General features: G+C 36.8%; 1 protein-coding gene across 1 annotated transcript in view; it reads right to left on the bottom strand.

Moving 5' to 3' along the window:
- CCDC172 (coiled-coil domain containing 172) overlaps nt 1-5,360 on the bottom strand; it is an 81,930-nt gene extending 76,570 nt beyond the window's left edge. Inside the window, exons 1-3 of the mRNA XM_074000857.1 lie at nt 5,184-5,360; nt 4,834-4,977; nt 4,537-4,622 (exon numbers count right to left, since the gene is read on the bottom strand). Coding sequence (XP_073856958.1) covers nt 4,537-4,622; nt 4,834-4,912 — 165 coding nt within the window. The 5' untranslated portion in view covers nt 4,913-4,977; nt 5,184-5,360. The remainder of the gene's footprint in view (nt 1-4,536; nt 4,623-4,833; nt 4,978-5,183) is intronic.
- Nucleotides 5,361-17,640: the final 12,280 nt, after the last annotated feature.

Genomic DNA, 17,640 nt, shown 5'->3' with positions numbered 1-17,640 from the left:
ACTGCACACATGCTCTCCCTTGAGACAATCGTAGCACTTTGGAATATAAAAGTACTTTAGGTATACTTCCCATGTAATCGTACACAGTATTGAAAATGAATATACTCAATGATCAGTTTCAATAAAATATCTTTGACAATTCAATCAAAGCATTAAGTAAAACTAGCGGTTTTTGTTTTCTTACTGAGGGTGTACGGCAGTGAAGAATACAATGACTACTAGTACTGTTTGGTGCCACTGCCTCGATTTGTGTTAAGGCGCTAGCAGTTTTACTCACCACTGTTTTTGCACTGTCAATGTGTGCATTAGCACAGTGAAAATGGCAAATGGTACCTTTGTATAGTATTATCATAAAAATAGCTTGACCTTACAAACTCCCTCAAAGTGTCTTGGGGACCCCTTTAAACTCAGAGATCACACTTTAAGAATAATACTCTAAGGTGACAACTGAGCAGAGACTTAGGCTAACCAACCATCAAGATTTGCATGGGGCTGTCCTAATGTTAGCACTAAAAGTTCCACATGATTCTACTGGGAGAGATCTAAATGAAGCGAGCGTGCATGACAGAATAACAGCTAAGGGAATCAGCATTTCAAGCAGACGAAACAGCTAGTGCAAAGGCCTTGGGGTCAAAGAATGATTGGCATATTCAAGAAATAAACAGCCCAGTACTAAGGTTCACACCCCTATAAACCTGACTGTCCTGAGGCAGGTGAGCTACTGGACAATGCCTAATACAATAGTCAAAGGACACTCAGTGACCTCTTTTGCCTATTTCCAAGTTTTGGATAATTACTCATGACAAACGTGATAAGGCTTTCTCTATAGAATTTCATAGAGAAAATGGAAACAAGTTTTTTCTTTAAATGAAAACATCAAAAATTTTGAGTTTACAGTTAGGTTTATATAGTTGAAGTTGCTTGATGTTAATCCTGAAATTCAGGAAGACAGATGTTATATAATTTATTTGCCAAGTACTCATACTGTGATTTAGCAGTTGCTCAATGAACGTCTGTTGAATGAGTAACTGCCGACAATAAAATTAAATTTAGGTAGGATCTAAATTTTTTTATTAAGTTTAAAGAAAGAAAAAAGTACTTCAATTACAAAACTCCATTTCAATATTATAAATGATAATAATCTGTGATTTTGTTCTTTCTCTAGGTAATACGGTACTAAAGGATATGACTTTGCCTGCTGTTCTGGAGGTTTCCTAACTTTTACCAATTAAAAAAAAAAGAACACATACATATTGAGGTTAAGAAGTAGAAGTAAATGGGGCCAGCTTAAGTTACTTTTTTATTTCAATACAATTTTCCTTTAAAATTTCATGAAATTTTTTTTATTATTGTTATGGTGTTTACACAACAAGTGAAAATTGGAAACAGAAAAAGTAAACAAAATATTCACAAAATAACCTCAGATTTTTCTCCATTTACTCCCTGCTAAGGGAATATGGCATTATATTGAGTTTTATGTAATATGTTTATACAAACTAAATGTCAAAATTTTAACTATATGCCATTTTTAAAAATAGAAGAACCTCTTTTAGACGTTTAAAAGAAACTACCAATGTTCTGTGAGTCCTTAATTTTGGTTTGCCCTGTCATCAATACTATACAACTTCTCCTTAACTATCAGAAGTTTTATGTGTATTGGTAAGCACAAATGCAAATCCAGGGCATGTTCTCATTTTTTTGTTTTCATATTACCAAACCTAACCAGGCATAGTGTAGCTGTCCAATTCATAAAGTACTCATACTATATAACCTGAGATTTTTGCAACCATATATTTTAAAAGACTCACTGAGCCCTGCAAGGCAAATGCTATCATTCAAGTTCTAATTACATGCTATCCAGGTTTTACATAAAAGAAAAAAAATGAATACTGTACTTCCAAAATGCATTTATTGACCAGAAGCAACATCCAAAATAAATGCCCCCCAAATTTTCTGAATGTATCACTGTACAATAGCACAAGCACTACTCTATTCAAATTATGTTCTATTAATAGCTTCTCCTTGTGCTGCTACTGTTTGATAAATGGATCAATAAATGCCAAGTCAAATATTCAAGTAAATATATTTTCATTGTTATTGGCAGACATATAATTAACTCAGAATAAAAGAATCAATTTAGGATTAGTTCTTCAGTTCTTCCCATTAGTCATTTGCATTATAATTGTGATTCCACTTTTAAAATCTTTATGCACATATACATACCATCTTGACTATAATATAAATCAAACTATTTCAATTATAAATCAGTATTGTATGAACAGTAACTCTCATATGTTAATTTTATTAGTAAGATACAAATGTATTATTACCCACATATATGAGCTGGTTAAAAAGCAATGCATGCTTATGAAACTATATTAATTAGTAAGTTCAACAAATGTTTCTAAACAATGGTAGGCCTTTTCTCTGTCTTCTTTCTATCAAAAACAACTGAATCAACATTTTTTAATGTATGTGTATATATCAACGAATTATATTTCCATTTGCAGACAAAACTTTGCTAACAAAGAAAATACTACAGAGTAACATTAAAAAATATGTTATATCAGGTCAATATCCTCACCAATCCAGGAAAAGTGCATTTTGTACAAAAACTTGTACAAGCAACATTTTAAAAATATTAACCTAAACAAGATACAAAACTTCAGATATATTATTATACATGAATATCACGAAGAAAAATGTTTAAAATGAGCTTAAGAAATCTACTTTAATAAAATATGCTGTTATTGTTACTTTCATTATGGTAGTTTGTTTCTGAATTATATATCGTGGACAAGTCATTTACCTCTCAGTTTCCTCACTCATAAAAAGGGGATAATGATGGGGTCTCATCACAAGATTGCCGTTAGGATTAAAGGAGTTAACAGGAGAAGCATTTAGAACAGTGCCCCTGCATACAGTAAGTGTTTTGCCCATTTTGCCCATTACTTCTATTAGCTTCTAGGTACCAATCCTGAAAGTGTCTTAATTCTTTTTCAAGAAAAAGAAAATTGCACCATAACATTCTTAGTGTTTTGCCCATACCACCAGCTTTCAGCATTGCTGGTAGCAGCTAGTTTACCTGCTATTCACAGGCAAAACAGGTAGGATCTCACTGAACAAGTTACAAATCCTATTTCAAAAGACTCTCCTTATTATCTATCAAACTATTAGTACTCATTAATTCATTCAACACACTGCTGTATACTATATACTGTTAGATAACAGGCAGTGGGAATAAAAGATGGATAAGGAAAAAATTCCAGATACGTTGCTCACAAAATAGTGGGGTACACAAACACAAATCAAGTATGTATCATTGTTTAATTTTAAAATTTTACCAAGATGTCTATGGGAAGGCTTTATTGGTGATGTTTTAGCAACACCTCGAAAGAAGAGCTGAAATTTGCCGGATGGAGAAATGTTCTCTGTTTCAGTCCCAAAAACTGAAAATTCCTCACAGTGATAAGTTAAAATAGACATATTTGAAGCAAACAGACTTCATATTACATAGTGTTTGTTTAGTCCATCATTGAGTACTTAATAAATATTTTTGAATAACTCTGTCCCCACTCATAGCGAGGCCTTCACTGTGGCACACTTAAATAACGTTCTTAGCTTTCTAATTGTCTATTCCCATCTTCCCAATCAGCGCTCAGAAAGATCCTCCTAAAGCTACCTTTTTTTTAAGGACAGGGTCTGGCTATGTTGCCCAGGCTGGCATTAAACTGAACAACTGTCTTCTCACCTTAGCCTCCTGAGTAACTGGAACTGGAAGCATGTGCCACCATGCTAGGCTACCTAAACCCACTTTTACTGCTCCCTGATCAGAAACTTGCAATGGTTTCCTGCTATTCCCAGATATCAGCCCTTGGCTTTGACTAGATTCCTTTCCCAATATGCGTTGCACATATTTGCCTCCTCCCTCTGTCTGGAATGCTTTTCTCCTGCTACTTCCTTCTGTTTGCCTCTTCAAAATTCTACCCATCCTTCAAGAAGCCATTAAGACTCTCCTGCTTCTTTTTACAATAACAGAACATTACAAACGCTGCAGGAAAAAGAAACGCTAATGGAAAAGGTATACTTTGGACGCAAAGCATGTCTAAAATGTGGTGGAGAATTTTAAAACGAAAGGCAGGGGCTTGTTTGAAATTTACATACCATTGTCCTATCAACATAGCACACAAATTATTTATCATTCAAAATGTATATACTGCACCAACTACTTATTAAATAAGTACAATAATGATTTTTCTAATGACATTGTGCTCTTTTAAAACCTTAACCATCCCACAAATGGACAATTAATTCTTCATTACCTTAGTTTATTTAGGGCAAATTCATATTAGAACTGAAGGTGTCACTGGATTCAGAACTCTAAACATCACCAGGCACCATGGAACCAAAACAGCCAGCACAGAGTAATGTGCTTCCTACTTGAAGGACAACTGGTTAAACAGTGAAATATCCCCCAAAAGTCAAGTTAAGGCAGGCTTTTTCAAGTGATAGTTTGTATGCTCTACATTTCCATACCTTAGATTCCAGCTTGATTTTCTCTTCATTCAGCTCCTCCGTTGCTTTCTTTATTTTTTCACGACATCTGGTTATTTCCGACCTCACTGTAATAAAAATTAAATCTTTAAACACATCAATCTTTCTAAAGTCCCCATTTTGGTGGCGTCTGACAAACCACCTTTCAGCTGTCTTTCCCTCAGCATGGCAAGCAAGCTCCCCTAACGGCTCTGACCACTGCCTTCGGGATTTCCTTCTCCTCCAAGCACCCAGCACCAGAAGACAAAAGCCCCGTGCAAAGTACAGAAATACCCCGACCTTCTCGCATTAAACGGCGACTCTCCTCCGCCTGATGCTCGGTGAAGATGATGTGCTGAAACAGGGACTCCAAACTCATCTCAAGGCCTGGCTCCTGCGATCCTTTTCTCGCCCTTAAATATTTTATAACCAACCCTGAGGATCCTGGAAAGCAGAATAAAGAAGATGGCTTCTTCTAGAACTATTCCCAGCTAGACCTGTCTCTAACTCTCTGTCGCCAGCCCAGCGAGAAGATGGAGGCCGACGCCGGACGGGGTCTGAGAAGTCTGAGGGGTCTGAGAGTCTAGGAACGCTGGCCGCGGCTGCCCCTTCCTGCCCTCAGCCTTTGATTCCCGTTACAGTTTACAAACCCGGCTTTTCTCCTTCACGCCCTAAGAGGGCAGTTTCAAGGTCTGCCTTTTTCCCAGGCGGAACCCCTGACCCAGGCCTCTGTCCCTCCGTGGGTTTGTTTTTTGCTTTGGCGGCAAATAAAAATGGCGGCCAAGGCCTTGGCTTTTGAGGGCGTCTGGGCAGCAGCCATTTCTGTAGTTAGCCTTTCAATCCGAGTCCGCTCTCATTTTAGGGATAATGTCCTCAGGGTGCTCTGTCTTTCAACAAAATGGTACGTGCCAAGAAAACCCAGGGCCAAAACCTTCCCTACGGCTAGAGGCAGTGCTTCAGGGCGGGTCTTACCTGTGAGAACTTAAACTACGGCGGCTCATTGGGACCATCCTGTGGTGGGCAGGTTTGCCCTGGGCACGTGAGCCCCAAAGGTCTTAGGCCCAATTGGAGTTGGGATGCCCAGTAGCCAAGGCGCAAACACTGAATATTATAAAGTACAAAGTAACTGTGATTCTAAATATAAACTTTTACAAAGTCTTATCCTTTGACGATGGCAAAGACTGCTATAAATGTGCAATGTCTGACATTCCGCCTTAATCATTCCTTTGTAATCAGGGCATATCTTTTTTGTCTGCTTTAAAATTAATCATTGCCTTTTGTAATCAAGCTGCAGTAATATTAACGCTTCAATATCTGCGCAATATGTGTCAGAGACCAAAGTGGTTGCTAATTAAAGCTTAAACATGAAAGGCACCTTTGGGACTTTTGCGTGGGATTTTTTAAATCAAAAATTAAAATATTTTTAGTTTTAGTAGGTTGAAATATTGACATTATAATAAACATTTGACTTTATTTCTGAATGTAAAATTGGCATTGGTTGAACTTTTAAAAGTAATTTGTTATTAGAATGTTTTTAAAATTAAATAAAATAAACATTTGACTTTATTTCTGAATGTAAAATTGACATTGGTTGAACTTTAAAAAGTAACTTGTTAGAATGGATTTAAAATTAAGTGAAATAAGGTAAATGTTAATTCTGTCACATCACAATAGGCTTGATTAATATTTCATTAATGCTGCAGTCTAATCAGTTATACATTTTAACCTATTTCAAATTTCTGCCTTAATTTCCATCAAGCCGTTGATGCATAAAACTTAATTCTTTGACTTTATTTTAAAAGAATAAATACTGAAAAGTAACAAAGAAGAAAAGAACTGCCCATAATCATGTCATTTAGAAGTACATATTAGCATTTTACCAATTCCCTTCCAGGTAACCCTCCTCACTCTTCATTTTTCCTTTATAAACTTGAAATTATTGTGAATCAGTAATAATAATTTGTTATTGATTATTTGCTAGGCACTATTTTGAACACTCCTTTTGAGATGACTTTTGCTGTCACCTTCATAGCATAGTTGAGGAAACTGAGGCACAGAACAATTAAGCATATTGCCATAGTTGCGTACCTCATATATGGCAGTGAGAACTGAAACCAAGAAATCTGGAATCAGAAGCCACGAATTTAATTTGGGATTCTGCTCTTTTTTCCTCTTATTACATCCCAGACATTTTACCATTTCATTAAAAACTCTTCATAAATATATTTTTATAACTTCATAATCCTCCATCATAGAGAGGCATGTGTAAAATTTAGATGTACCAAAATAAATTTTACTGTTTATCTGTTCAAGGGTGAAAACAAAGCTTAAATTGTGGTTTGAACCATTTTCTTTGAGCACTTGTTTAGAGGCTTATAAACTGTATCACAGCGGCCATCAAAAGAAAGGGCTTCCAGAAGATAAATTATATTACTAATTAATATCACTCCCTTCAGAATTATTTCCCATGGACTTGCACAAGGAACGTCCTCACAAGGAGGCTGGTTTTCAAAAGCATGCTTCTATTTAACATTCTAATTTTATTAGTTACACTCAAATTCACATGTATTATTTAACATGCTCTTTCTGTGCTGAAACTTGGCAGAGTAAAATTTGGGCCGGTCTTTGGGGAGTTCAGTTGCCTCACTTACACAGGAGTATGAAAGAAAGAGCTGCTGGAAATTCAAGAAAGCGGGTATGGGGAGAAATGGCTTCTTCATCTTCTGCAGTCATCTTGGCATACCAGAATATTCTGGTGCTTTTAAATCCAAAGCTACACTCTTCTTAGAGGTATCATAATCATACATGTTACCAGGAATTTTACATTTTATTTTGTTTGTTGAAGCAAATAGGATTTATATGAGCTTACAACGCAAAGTTTAAGTGTCCTATAATAATAAAAGTGACATATTAAGATAATTAAAAATACTGTCATTATGTATCTAGGTTTATTTATACATTTTCTGTAGTGTTAAGATAGTTTTTCTTATAGATATCCATGCTCATTACATTTTATAATGTTCAGGGCAAGAGTAGCATTACTTAAATTTATGCCAAATAAAAATGGTATACAATGTGGTAAAACTTGGGCATACAGTTTTCTGAAAATGTGCCTTATAAGTCTAAAAAAAAGAGATGATTCATTCAACAACTGTTTAATGAGTTTCTGCTATTCATTCAACATATATTATTGAGCATCTCCTATGTGCCATATTAGAGAAAAAACAACAAGATTTAATAAAACAGAGCTACATAAAAAAGTATTTTTCTTCCCCCGGATATTTCTAACCTCACTGGAGAATTATTATATTTTTTAGCGTTTTGGCAGCCGTATAAACAACTGCTTTCAGATGTTTCAACAGATGTTCTTTAGAAGGAAGGCCAATTATTTGCATTATAATACACAGATATGATTCTCAGATCTACAGCTTCCATCTGTACATGTTTCATTGAATTGCATACCTATGGAATATAAAAGCTGATATCACTCATTGTTTCTCACCTTTAGACTTTTGTTCATAATAACACTAGCACCTGGGTTATTGAGCCATTGATAATTGCTTTGCTAGAAGGCCTGATATAAGACTATACTGCTCTTGTGATTTAAAATGTATTTCCTCTCCTTTCCTAGATTGATGACTTCCCTAAGTTCTAAACCAGGCTTGCAAATACACACTAGCCCAGGGCATATATATTGCAATGGAAATAAGAAAAGTAATTCATTTATTTTATGTTTTGTCTTAGGGCATCTGCCATAAAGAAAAAAAAATTATGTGTGTTCAACCAAGTTTAACAACCATTTATTGAGGATCTACTAAGTGTAAAATTCTCTGCTGGGTACTATGGGGGATACAAAGTTGAAAAGATACAGACCCTACTCTCCTGGAGGTGATAGTCTACCAAATGGGACATAGTGCACACAAATAACTCCAAGGCATGCTGTGTTTAAGAGACACAGTATGCACAAATAACTCCAAGGCATGCTGTGTTTAAGAGACACAGTATGCACAAATAAAGCCAAGGCATGCTGTGTTTAAGAGCATCACCCTTGTGCTTTGGGAATATAGGGGATGGAGTGAGAAGAAGTCTGACGTGGGTGATCTAGGAAGACTATCAGTAGGATATAAAATATGAGCTGAGTTTTAAAGGAGGGTGGTACTTCAACAAATATAAAGTAATGGAGAAAAATAGCAGAATGTTGGATGGGGTCAACAGTTGGATGATGTTTAACATGTTTATATATGTGTTGGAGGACTACTTAATGTTTGTGATCAGGTAAGTGATGGGTCAGAGTTGTTTTATGCAGTCTATTCATGGCAGGAAGTTAGAAGCACTAAAAGGAAAGAGACTAATGGGTTGATGGGTGCAGCAAACCACCATGGCACATGTATACCTATGTAACAAACCTGCATTTTCTGCACATGTATCCCAGAACTTACAGTATAATTTTTAAAAAAGAGACTAACATGTAGCATGTGTTGAATAGCTCACTGGCAAAGTCCATTCAGGATGCTATAACAAAATGCCATAAACTAAACAGCTTAAAAACAATGGAAATGTATTACTTATAGTTCAGGGGGCTATGAAGTCTAAGATCAAGGTGCCAATGAATTCAGTGTCTGGGGAGGGCCCATTTCCTTGTCCATAGAAAGGGTTTTACTGTGTCTTCACATGGTGGGAGGAGCTAGCTAGCATTTTGCTATCCCTTTTATAAGGACACCAATCCTAATCATGAGGTCCCTGCCCTCACAACCTAATCACCTTCCAAAAGCCTCACCCCTGAATACCATCACCTTAAGAGTTGGGATTTCAGCATATGAGTTTGGTGTGGGGGTGACACAAACATTCAGGCTATAGCCCTTGCTATGAGACAATAACCATCTGAGACTTTGACGTGTATTAATTCTTTTAATTGACCCAACAACCATAAGAGATTAATGCTTTTATTATTTTGGAGACTGAGGAGACATAGCCAAGTAACTTCTCTAAGGTCACATATAGTAGCTAGGAAGCAGCAGAATGAGAACTTGAATCCTGATGGTCTCTTAAAGCAAAGGCCTTAACCACCTCCCTTTACTGCCTCTAAAAACTAGAGGCAGGAGAAAATAAGACAATTTAAGTAGCTGTGTTTTGTTTCAAGGTAGATACATTTTCAAAAAAATGCCTATTACCAACAAATTAATATTTTTTCTAAAGAAATTTCAGACTTCTAGAATTTGGATTAGTAATGCAGTATATTCGTAATGAATTAAAATAAGATGTGATTTAAGGAAAAATAATTGAAACTAGGTTATGCCTTGTTATAAATGCTTATTCCACCAACCGTATATCTAATACATAAAGCAAAAAATGCAATTCATATGCAAAATATTATATTTGTTTCCTAATATTTATATTTGTTTCCTGAGGCTGCTATAACAAAGTACCACAACTGAGTGTTTTAGAACAGAAATTTATTCTCTTACAGCTCTGGAGACTGAAAGTCTAAAATCAAGGTGTCAGCTCAGTTGGTTCTCAGTGGGTGCTCTTAAGGAGAATATTCCTTGCCTCTTCCCAGCTTCCGGTGCTTGCTGGTCAACCCTAGCATTCTTTGGCTTATAGACAGTCACTCCAATCTTAGCGTCTGTTGTCATTTGGAATTCTCCCTGTATGTCTCTGTCTCTTTCTCTCTTCTCCTCTCTTTATAAGGACGCCAGTCACATTGGATAAAGGGCCTGCACTAATCCAGCATGACCTCATGTTAACTAATTATATCTGAAAATGAACCTATTTCCAAATACAGTCGTGTTTGGATGTACAGGGACTGTTCAAGTTAGGACTTCAACATTTCCTTTGGAGAACATAAGTCAATCCATAACCAACCTTAAAAGATAAGTTGCAGGAAATAGATATGATTTTAAACAAAATTTTAAGCAAGACTGATTTATTTCTATTATGGTCAAAGCATTTTTAGTGATTTAAGGGACTGTAGAAAACATCTTGCACAATTATTTTCTTTTATAGGTGTTAACATAAACCCAGGGAGGTTGATAAATTTCCCCAGTGTTGTACATGCAGTTAATATCAGAGCTAGGTCTAGAACCCCCCACCTATAATTTTTCCGTTCCAATGAAAGATATTTGTTGTTCACCAGTGGCTTTGAACCACTTCAATTAAAGTAACTCCTCTTTAGTCTGTTTTCTATACTGAATTTTCTTATAAGAGTTTGAAGAAATGGTATATAACCAGGGTAAAGGGCTGGCCTGGAGCAATTCATCCTCCACAGGGACCCTTCCCCATTAAGGAGATTAGGGAGATGATAATATTACTAGACAGACAGATAGATAGAGATATTAAGAAAAACACATGAATGCATACACATATACATATACATACATATATACATACAAACATGTATGATAAAAGCATCCATTTTATCTTCAGTATTATACTTCTACATAAAAATGAAGGTAAATGGCCAATTCTTAATCACTGATTAAGAAATGCAATCTCTTTTTGGTCATGAAATGCATTGCAGGAAGACATTCCATTCACTTTAGGAATCATTAAGTATCAAAATATTTGGAAGAAAAATCTGCAGTGTACCTGGTGAACTTGGATTTTTACATTGTCAGAGCCCAGAGCCCAGCACAGGAGCCAGGAAGGCTATCTCAGGTACTGTAGCCAAGACAGTAGATTGTCAGCCCCAGAAAACAAAAATAAAACAAAACTTGGAAAATAAAATTATCTACCATGTGTAATTCATTTATGTATTCAATAAATGTTTATTGAGTATATACTGTATGTACAGCAAGTAAGAATTTGGCATTACAAGGATGAATAAGACAAGGGGCTTAAAATCTAGTTGTTATGAAGTTGTAGTTTACATGGCTTAAACTCTAGTTGTTATCAAGTTGTAGTTTACGTGACAATGGAATGGTTTGAGATTATTATATAAGAATAATTAAAAGATAATTGTAAGACAGTATTTTAGTCATTAAATAAGTAATGACATTTAATCATTATTTGTCTACCTAATTAACACATGATTACTTACCCAGTAAATAATTGACTCTTAGTTGTTGAGTAGGTCTAAACTTAAACCAACAGTTAACATATTCTACTCTGTCTAATCACGTATCACAATTTCTATGAATGAAGATTTCTCTTAATTTAAGTGAATTAGTCATACCAACTATTTGGAAATTTGGGATAAATTGCAATATTTCTGTTACTTTCTATGAATTATTTACAGTGACCGGAAAGCTTGAAAAATATTTAATGTACATATACACATATATGCACAGATAGAGTGAACCATAATTCTGTTTCTTAAAACACTTTGCTAAATTGCTCATTTATCAGGATAAAACTACTTTATGCTGTCAATGTTTGAAATGACTTTAGTGGCCTTAGTACAATAGCATTGCATTATAAAAACCAGACACTGCCATTATTTTCCCGCCAGGATGTCATAGACAGTTCAAAATGTTTTATCATAGTTTACATGGCTCATAAACCTTATCTTTTATTTGACATTGCAGGTGTGCTGTTAATAGAATGCAGAAAACCCCTTAAGAAGCTTAAAGAAAATAATTAATTAGCATTTAGATAAAAGAGCTCACTAAGAAACATTTTAAACAGAAAATAAGCTGATTATTTCATAGGTAATAGTAAGCAGTTCTGGAAAAGAACTAAATGGAATGAATAAAAAGTGGAAGGAATTGAAATTATCTGAAGACATATAACAAAATATTGCAAAATTCTAGAATTACTGAATAAATGTATATGTCATCATTTGAAATTTGACCATCTTATAATTTTGTGCTCGTTATATCTCATTATTTTGCTTACAAAATGTGTACATGCACAGGTTTCATAAGCCATTAGACAATCTATCCTTTCCTTTTTCAAGGTGTTAAGACAGAGAAAAAAGCAGGAAATGGGCTGAGATCCCACACTGTTTTGTACCATAGCCTCAAGTGAATAAATGCAAGGATTGTGCATGAAAGATCCAAACACTCATAAAAAAGATTCATGGTGATATTCTTAGAAGAAATTAATAAAACCTAAGAGAACTTGTCAGAAAAATATCCTGAAGATGATTTTATTTCAGTAATTGTTGTATTTTAAATGCTTCCATTTTCTTTTGTGATGTCTTTCATCTTACTTACAGTTATTATTACTCAAAAAATATGATATTTTGGTCCAGAAGGCTGTAACTGTAAATGAGACATAATATTCTCATCTAGGAGTAGATAAGGGGATTCAAATCTCCTGCTTCACCATGTAAGCTGATTACCACAGAGGTCAGAAAGCTAGTTTCCACTTCCTTTAAGTGCCAGCTGTGATATTTAATGTAACTAACCAGACACCCGTTTTTCTTTTTTTCAGTCCCAGCCTCTGATTGGCAGCCTGTCTCAGTGGTTTGTAAGATGGATTAGGAATTCCGTGCTTTGACAGTTGTGTTAGGGCTTGAGGGTGAGTCTGTGAGGAGTGACCACAAACATCTTTTAGTGTTTATTGGAGATCTACTGTGTGCCAGGTCCTGTGCCTCAACAATGAACAAGATAAATGAGCTCTCAGAACTCAAAGAGCCTGCAGGAGCAACAGGAAACAAGGCTTATTAGTTCATTCTCACGCTGCTAATAAAAACATACCCGAGACTGGGTAATTTATAAGGGAATGAAGTTTAAGTAACTCACAGTTCAGCATGACTAGAAAGACCTCAGGAAACTTACAATCGTGGTGGAAGGGGAAGCAAACACATCCTTCTTCATATGGTGGCAGGGAGAAGAAGAATGAGTGACCAGCCTAGGGGGAAGCCCCTTATAAAACCATCAGGTCTGCTGAGAACTCACTCACTATCACGAGAACAACTTGAGAGTAACCGCCCCCATGATTCAATTATCTCTACCTGGTCCTTCCCATGACACATGGGGATTGTGGGAACTATAATTCAGGATGATATTTGGGTGGGGACACAGCCAAACCACATCATTCTGCCCTTGGCCCCTCCCAAATCTCATAACTTCACATTCATTAATTCACACTCATTAATTCAATACAAATGGAGTAAGTGTAGGTATAAATATAACAGCATAGAACGGAGACCTGCTGTGAATGATGTGAACAACACACTTATGCTTCACAGTCTCTCAGGCTGGAAGAACTTGGCATCTGCAGAGCAGAGAGGAAGCCAGTGGAATTGGGGCACAGATGGGGTTGTCAAAAGGGTCAGATCATGCAGGACCTTGAAGGCAAAAGAAGGAGTTTGGATTTTATTCAAATGCAGTGGAGGGCCATAAAAGGGTTACGTGGGAGGAACGGTTGCATTTTAAGAATAAGAAGATGACAACTGTGCACTGCTCCCTTGGTGGAAGAATGGCTGCACATCACAGTGGACTGGCTGGAGTGTGTCTACCTGGGTCCGGGGCTCATCCTTGGTGGAAGAGTGGCCGCACATCACAGTGGACTGGCTGGAGTGTGTCTACCTGGGTCCGGGGCTTATCCTTGGTGGAAGAGTGGCCGCACATCACAGTGGACTGGCTGGAGTGTGTCTACCTGGGTCCGGGGCTCATCCTTGGTGGAAGAGTGGCCGCACATCACAGTGAACTGACTGGAATGTGTGCACCTGGGTCCAGGGCTCATTTGGCTGATAACTAGCTATGTGACCTAAAACAAGTCATTGACTCTCTTTCTCCCTTATTTTACTTGTTTTCAAATGGGGATAGGAGAAGCAGAGTAAAAGAAAGGGAATAAATGGGAGAGAGGAAAGAAAAAAAATAAAAACAATACTTACAGATGGAAATTTCAGATAGTAAATTGGAAAAGAAAATCCAGAAACTAAGAATTTAGTAATACAATCCTTTAAGCAAAAAGGAGTCATCTCACTTCACTCTTTGGAAAAGCCCCAGACAGGACACATGGAAAAGAATCTAGAAATGTATCGGGATCATTGCCTTTGGTTAAGAATGAATATCACGGTCTTAGGGAAGAAAAATTCAAGATTTCTGCCAGAATTCTCTCTATATCTTTCAGATTTCATCGTGTGTAAGTGTGTACACAATAGAAATTCACTGTACTCCCATTCTATCTGTAAATATATTGAAATGCTCTCACACAGATTGGCAAATAATTGCTTCCCAGTCCTCCAAGACCAACCCTCATCACTCTGGCTGTTCATTAGTGTCTTACGGCTGCTGTAACAAATCACCAACTTAATGGCTTAAAATAATACAAATGTGTGATCTCACAGTTATGCAGGTCAGAAGTCTGAAATAGGTTCTTGTAAGCTAAAATCAAACTGCTACTAGTCTTTCTGGAGGCTCTGACAGGCAATTCCTTTCCTTGCCTTTTCCAGATTGTAAAAGCTGCCCACATCCCTTAGCTCCTGGCCTCTTCCTTCTTTAAGCCAGTAATGTAGCATTCTCAAATCTCTCTGCTGCTCTGACACTTCCACTTCCCTCTTAGAAAGATCCTAATGATCCCATTGGGCCCACCCAGATAATCCAGGACAATCTCGCCATCTCAAAATCCTTAATTTAATCACATCTTCAAAGTCCCTCTTGCTAGGTAAGGTGACATGTTCACAGGTTCCAGGGATTAAGATGTAGATATCTTTGGGGACCATTATTCTGTCTACCACAGTGGTTACACACTTTAAATATTGTATTTGAGTATATACAATAAACTACATAGAATTCTCATAAAAGTTTGTCACAGTCAAAAGGTGAAATATGAAAGGAAAGAATCTGAGTCATATAGAAAAAACATTAAAAATAGGTCCATGTCTCAAGAACTTTCTGGAACACTATAGACCTTTAATTCCCTCCTCTACTTTAATAGTTACCAGTACCAAATGGATGAAATAGTTCAAAGGAGAAAAGAGTTTGGACAAGACAGAAAAGAGGAAGAAAGCATGGAAGTATCACTTGTAAGTCCCAATCTTCTGTCAGTACTCCAGAGAAGAGGATACAGGATATAGATCCTGGCAAGGACAAGAAGAGATTTCAGAATCTATCCAAATGATCCCAGTGAGGACAAGAAAACACTCTAGAAACTGATAGTGAGTTTGTATTAGGTAATCACTAAACATTCCAGAGTCAACTGTCTCCTAATCTAGAATATTAAAGGAAAAGAATGTGGAAAAATAATGATCAAAGGAATTAATGACAGTTTGAATGTCCTCTGCAATTAAATGCCCATGGGATTGATTTGATGAGGTTTGGAGATAGCTAATCTAACATAGTTTATCAGCTCTTGGAGGGCAGTGAGTTCTCTGCTGAGACTCATCATATTTGATGGGTCTTTGTATATCAAACAGTGGTGTGTATGTAATGGGAGTAAATATCCTGAAATAAAATCCAGGAGCCACCATCAAATGGTAGCTTCATGAGGCAGTCTTGGGCACACCAGTGATTCCCAGCCCCTAGAACAGTATCAGGGAAATAGCAATTTCCCAATAACTCTGTGTTGAATGAATGAATAAAGGAAAACGAACGTATGAAAGGGTTGGCATGAACAATAGTTTTTGGTCTAACAATGAACATTTAAGTGTTCATTTTAATAACTAGAAAATGCTAGAAACCAATACTGAATTCAGTGTATTGGCATTGTGATACGCTGTATCAAATCCTAAGTGATCCAAAGAATTTAAAAGCCTATATTCCTGTCTGTAAATACGATTGCCAAGATTTAGCAAATAAAAATATAGAATTTCCAGTTAAATTTGAATGTCAGGTCTACAATGAATAAGTTTTTAGTGTAAGTTTGTCCCAAATACTACATGGCAACCTATCTATAATGTCATATTGTATTGTATTTTAGATAAATTATAATTTCATAAAGATACTAGCTTTGTAATGATGGCATTCTTAAGGAAGATAAAAGAGGTGCTTTCACTAGCTTGTGTTCAAGGTGGGGGTATGAGAAGGTGGAGACCTGCTGTGTTGTATTGTGCTGTTTTAAAAGCATGCTTTTCTGTGAGCCAGGGCCCATGGAGGAGGAACTGAAATTTAGCTTCTCATAAATTCTGCAGAGCTACCAGGGAACAGTAATCAGCAAGGATAAAATCTGCAGGGAAGGTCAGTGAGGCAGGTAAGAGCTGCTGCATCCATATTACCTAAAACACACAAAACTCCACAAAACAGGACTAGAAAAGCAAGCAAGGGTGGAAGGCAAGAATCAACCCATGACAGTAGTGTTAGATTGCCTGTAGGAAAAAACAAAAAAACCCTTGTCAGCCCCAACAGCTACTTTAATTGTATGTGCATGTTGTATTAGCTTAGTCAGTAAAATAAGAGTTGAGCATGTTCTATGTACTTTGTGGTCTCTCTTCATAATATACTGCTGCTGTCAAAGTAATTTACTATTTTTCCTAGGAAAGGCATGGTGTTGTTGTGTTCATTTGTGCCTGATCCAAAGAACCAGTATTGTTGCTTTTTTCTTCTCTTAGGCATTTACATGCTACCTGGTTGTTAGGCCGAAAAATACCAGATGGAGCTTGGAAGCAGAGCAGATACTGTTGTCATAGAAACGAGATGCTATCCCAGCTCTACACAGCTGCCATCTTTTTTTTTTTCTTTTTTTTCGCCATGAGGAGTTCTGATAGGAGCAAATGCTGATAAAATATAGAGATTCCCAACCCCCAACCCCCCGCTACTCATATATCCCACCCACCTTGGAATACAGGCACCATGAGTATATCCCTCAGCTTATTGAGAACCTAAAACTACAGGAAAATGATTTGATTTCCAGGTCTTTTGGTCAGAGTGTCACGGGTAAGCCCATGCTTTGACATCATCTTCTTCCCTTAAACTGCAATGATGTATTTATCCTGTCCCAAGATGAGACAATATCCTTTGTAGCCAGGGAAGCCTCAGCTTTGATATTGCTGGAAATGCAATCTAAGTGTTTGTAATCACTGTGCAATGTCAGTACTCAGCAGGAGAGAGGGCAATGGCCTCTTCTGATTCTCCAAATTCCCCACAGTGGCTAGCAGAATGCTGATCACACAGGAGGGATATGATGAATTCTGTGGCTTGATGTTCAAACTTGAGGGATGCAGTTATTGGCCATGGTCCCACACTGCTGCCCTGCCTCTTCTGGTAGCTGTGGGGCATTCCC

This window comes from Macaca fascicularis, chromosome 9 (assembly GCF_037993035.2).
Source record: "Macaca fascicularis isolate 582-1 chromosome 9, T2T-MFA8v1.1".
In the NCBI taxonomy this organism is placed as follows: domain Eukaryota; kingdom Metazoa; phylum Chordata; class Mammalia; order Primates; family Cercopithecidae; genus Macaca; species Macaca fascicularis.
Note: the sequence above shows the minus strand (reverse complement) of the source record. Positions and strands in the feature narration are given on the sequence as shown.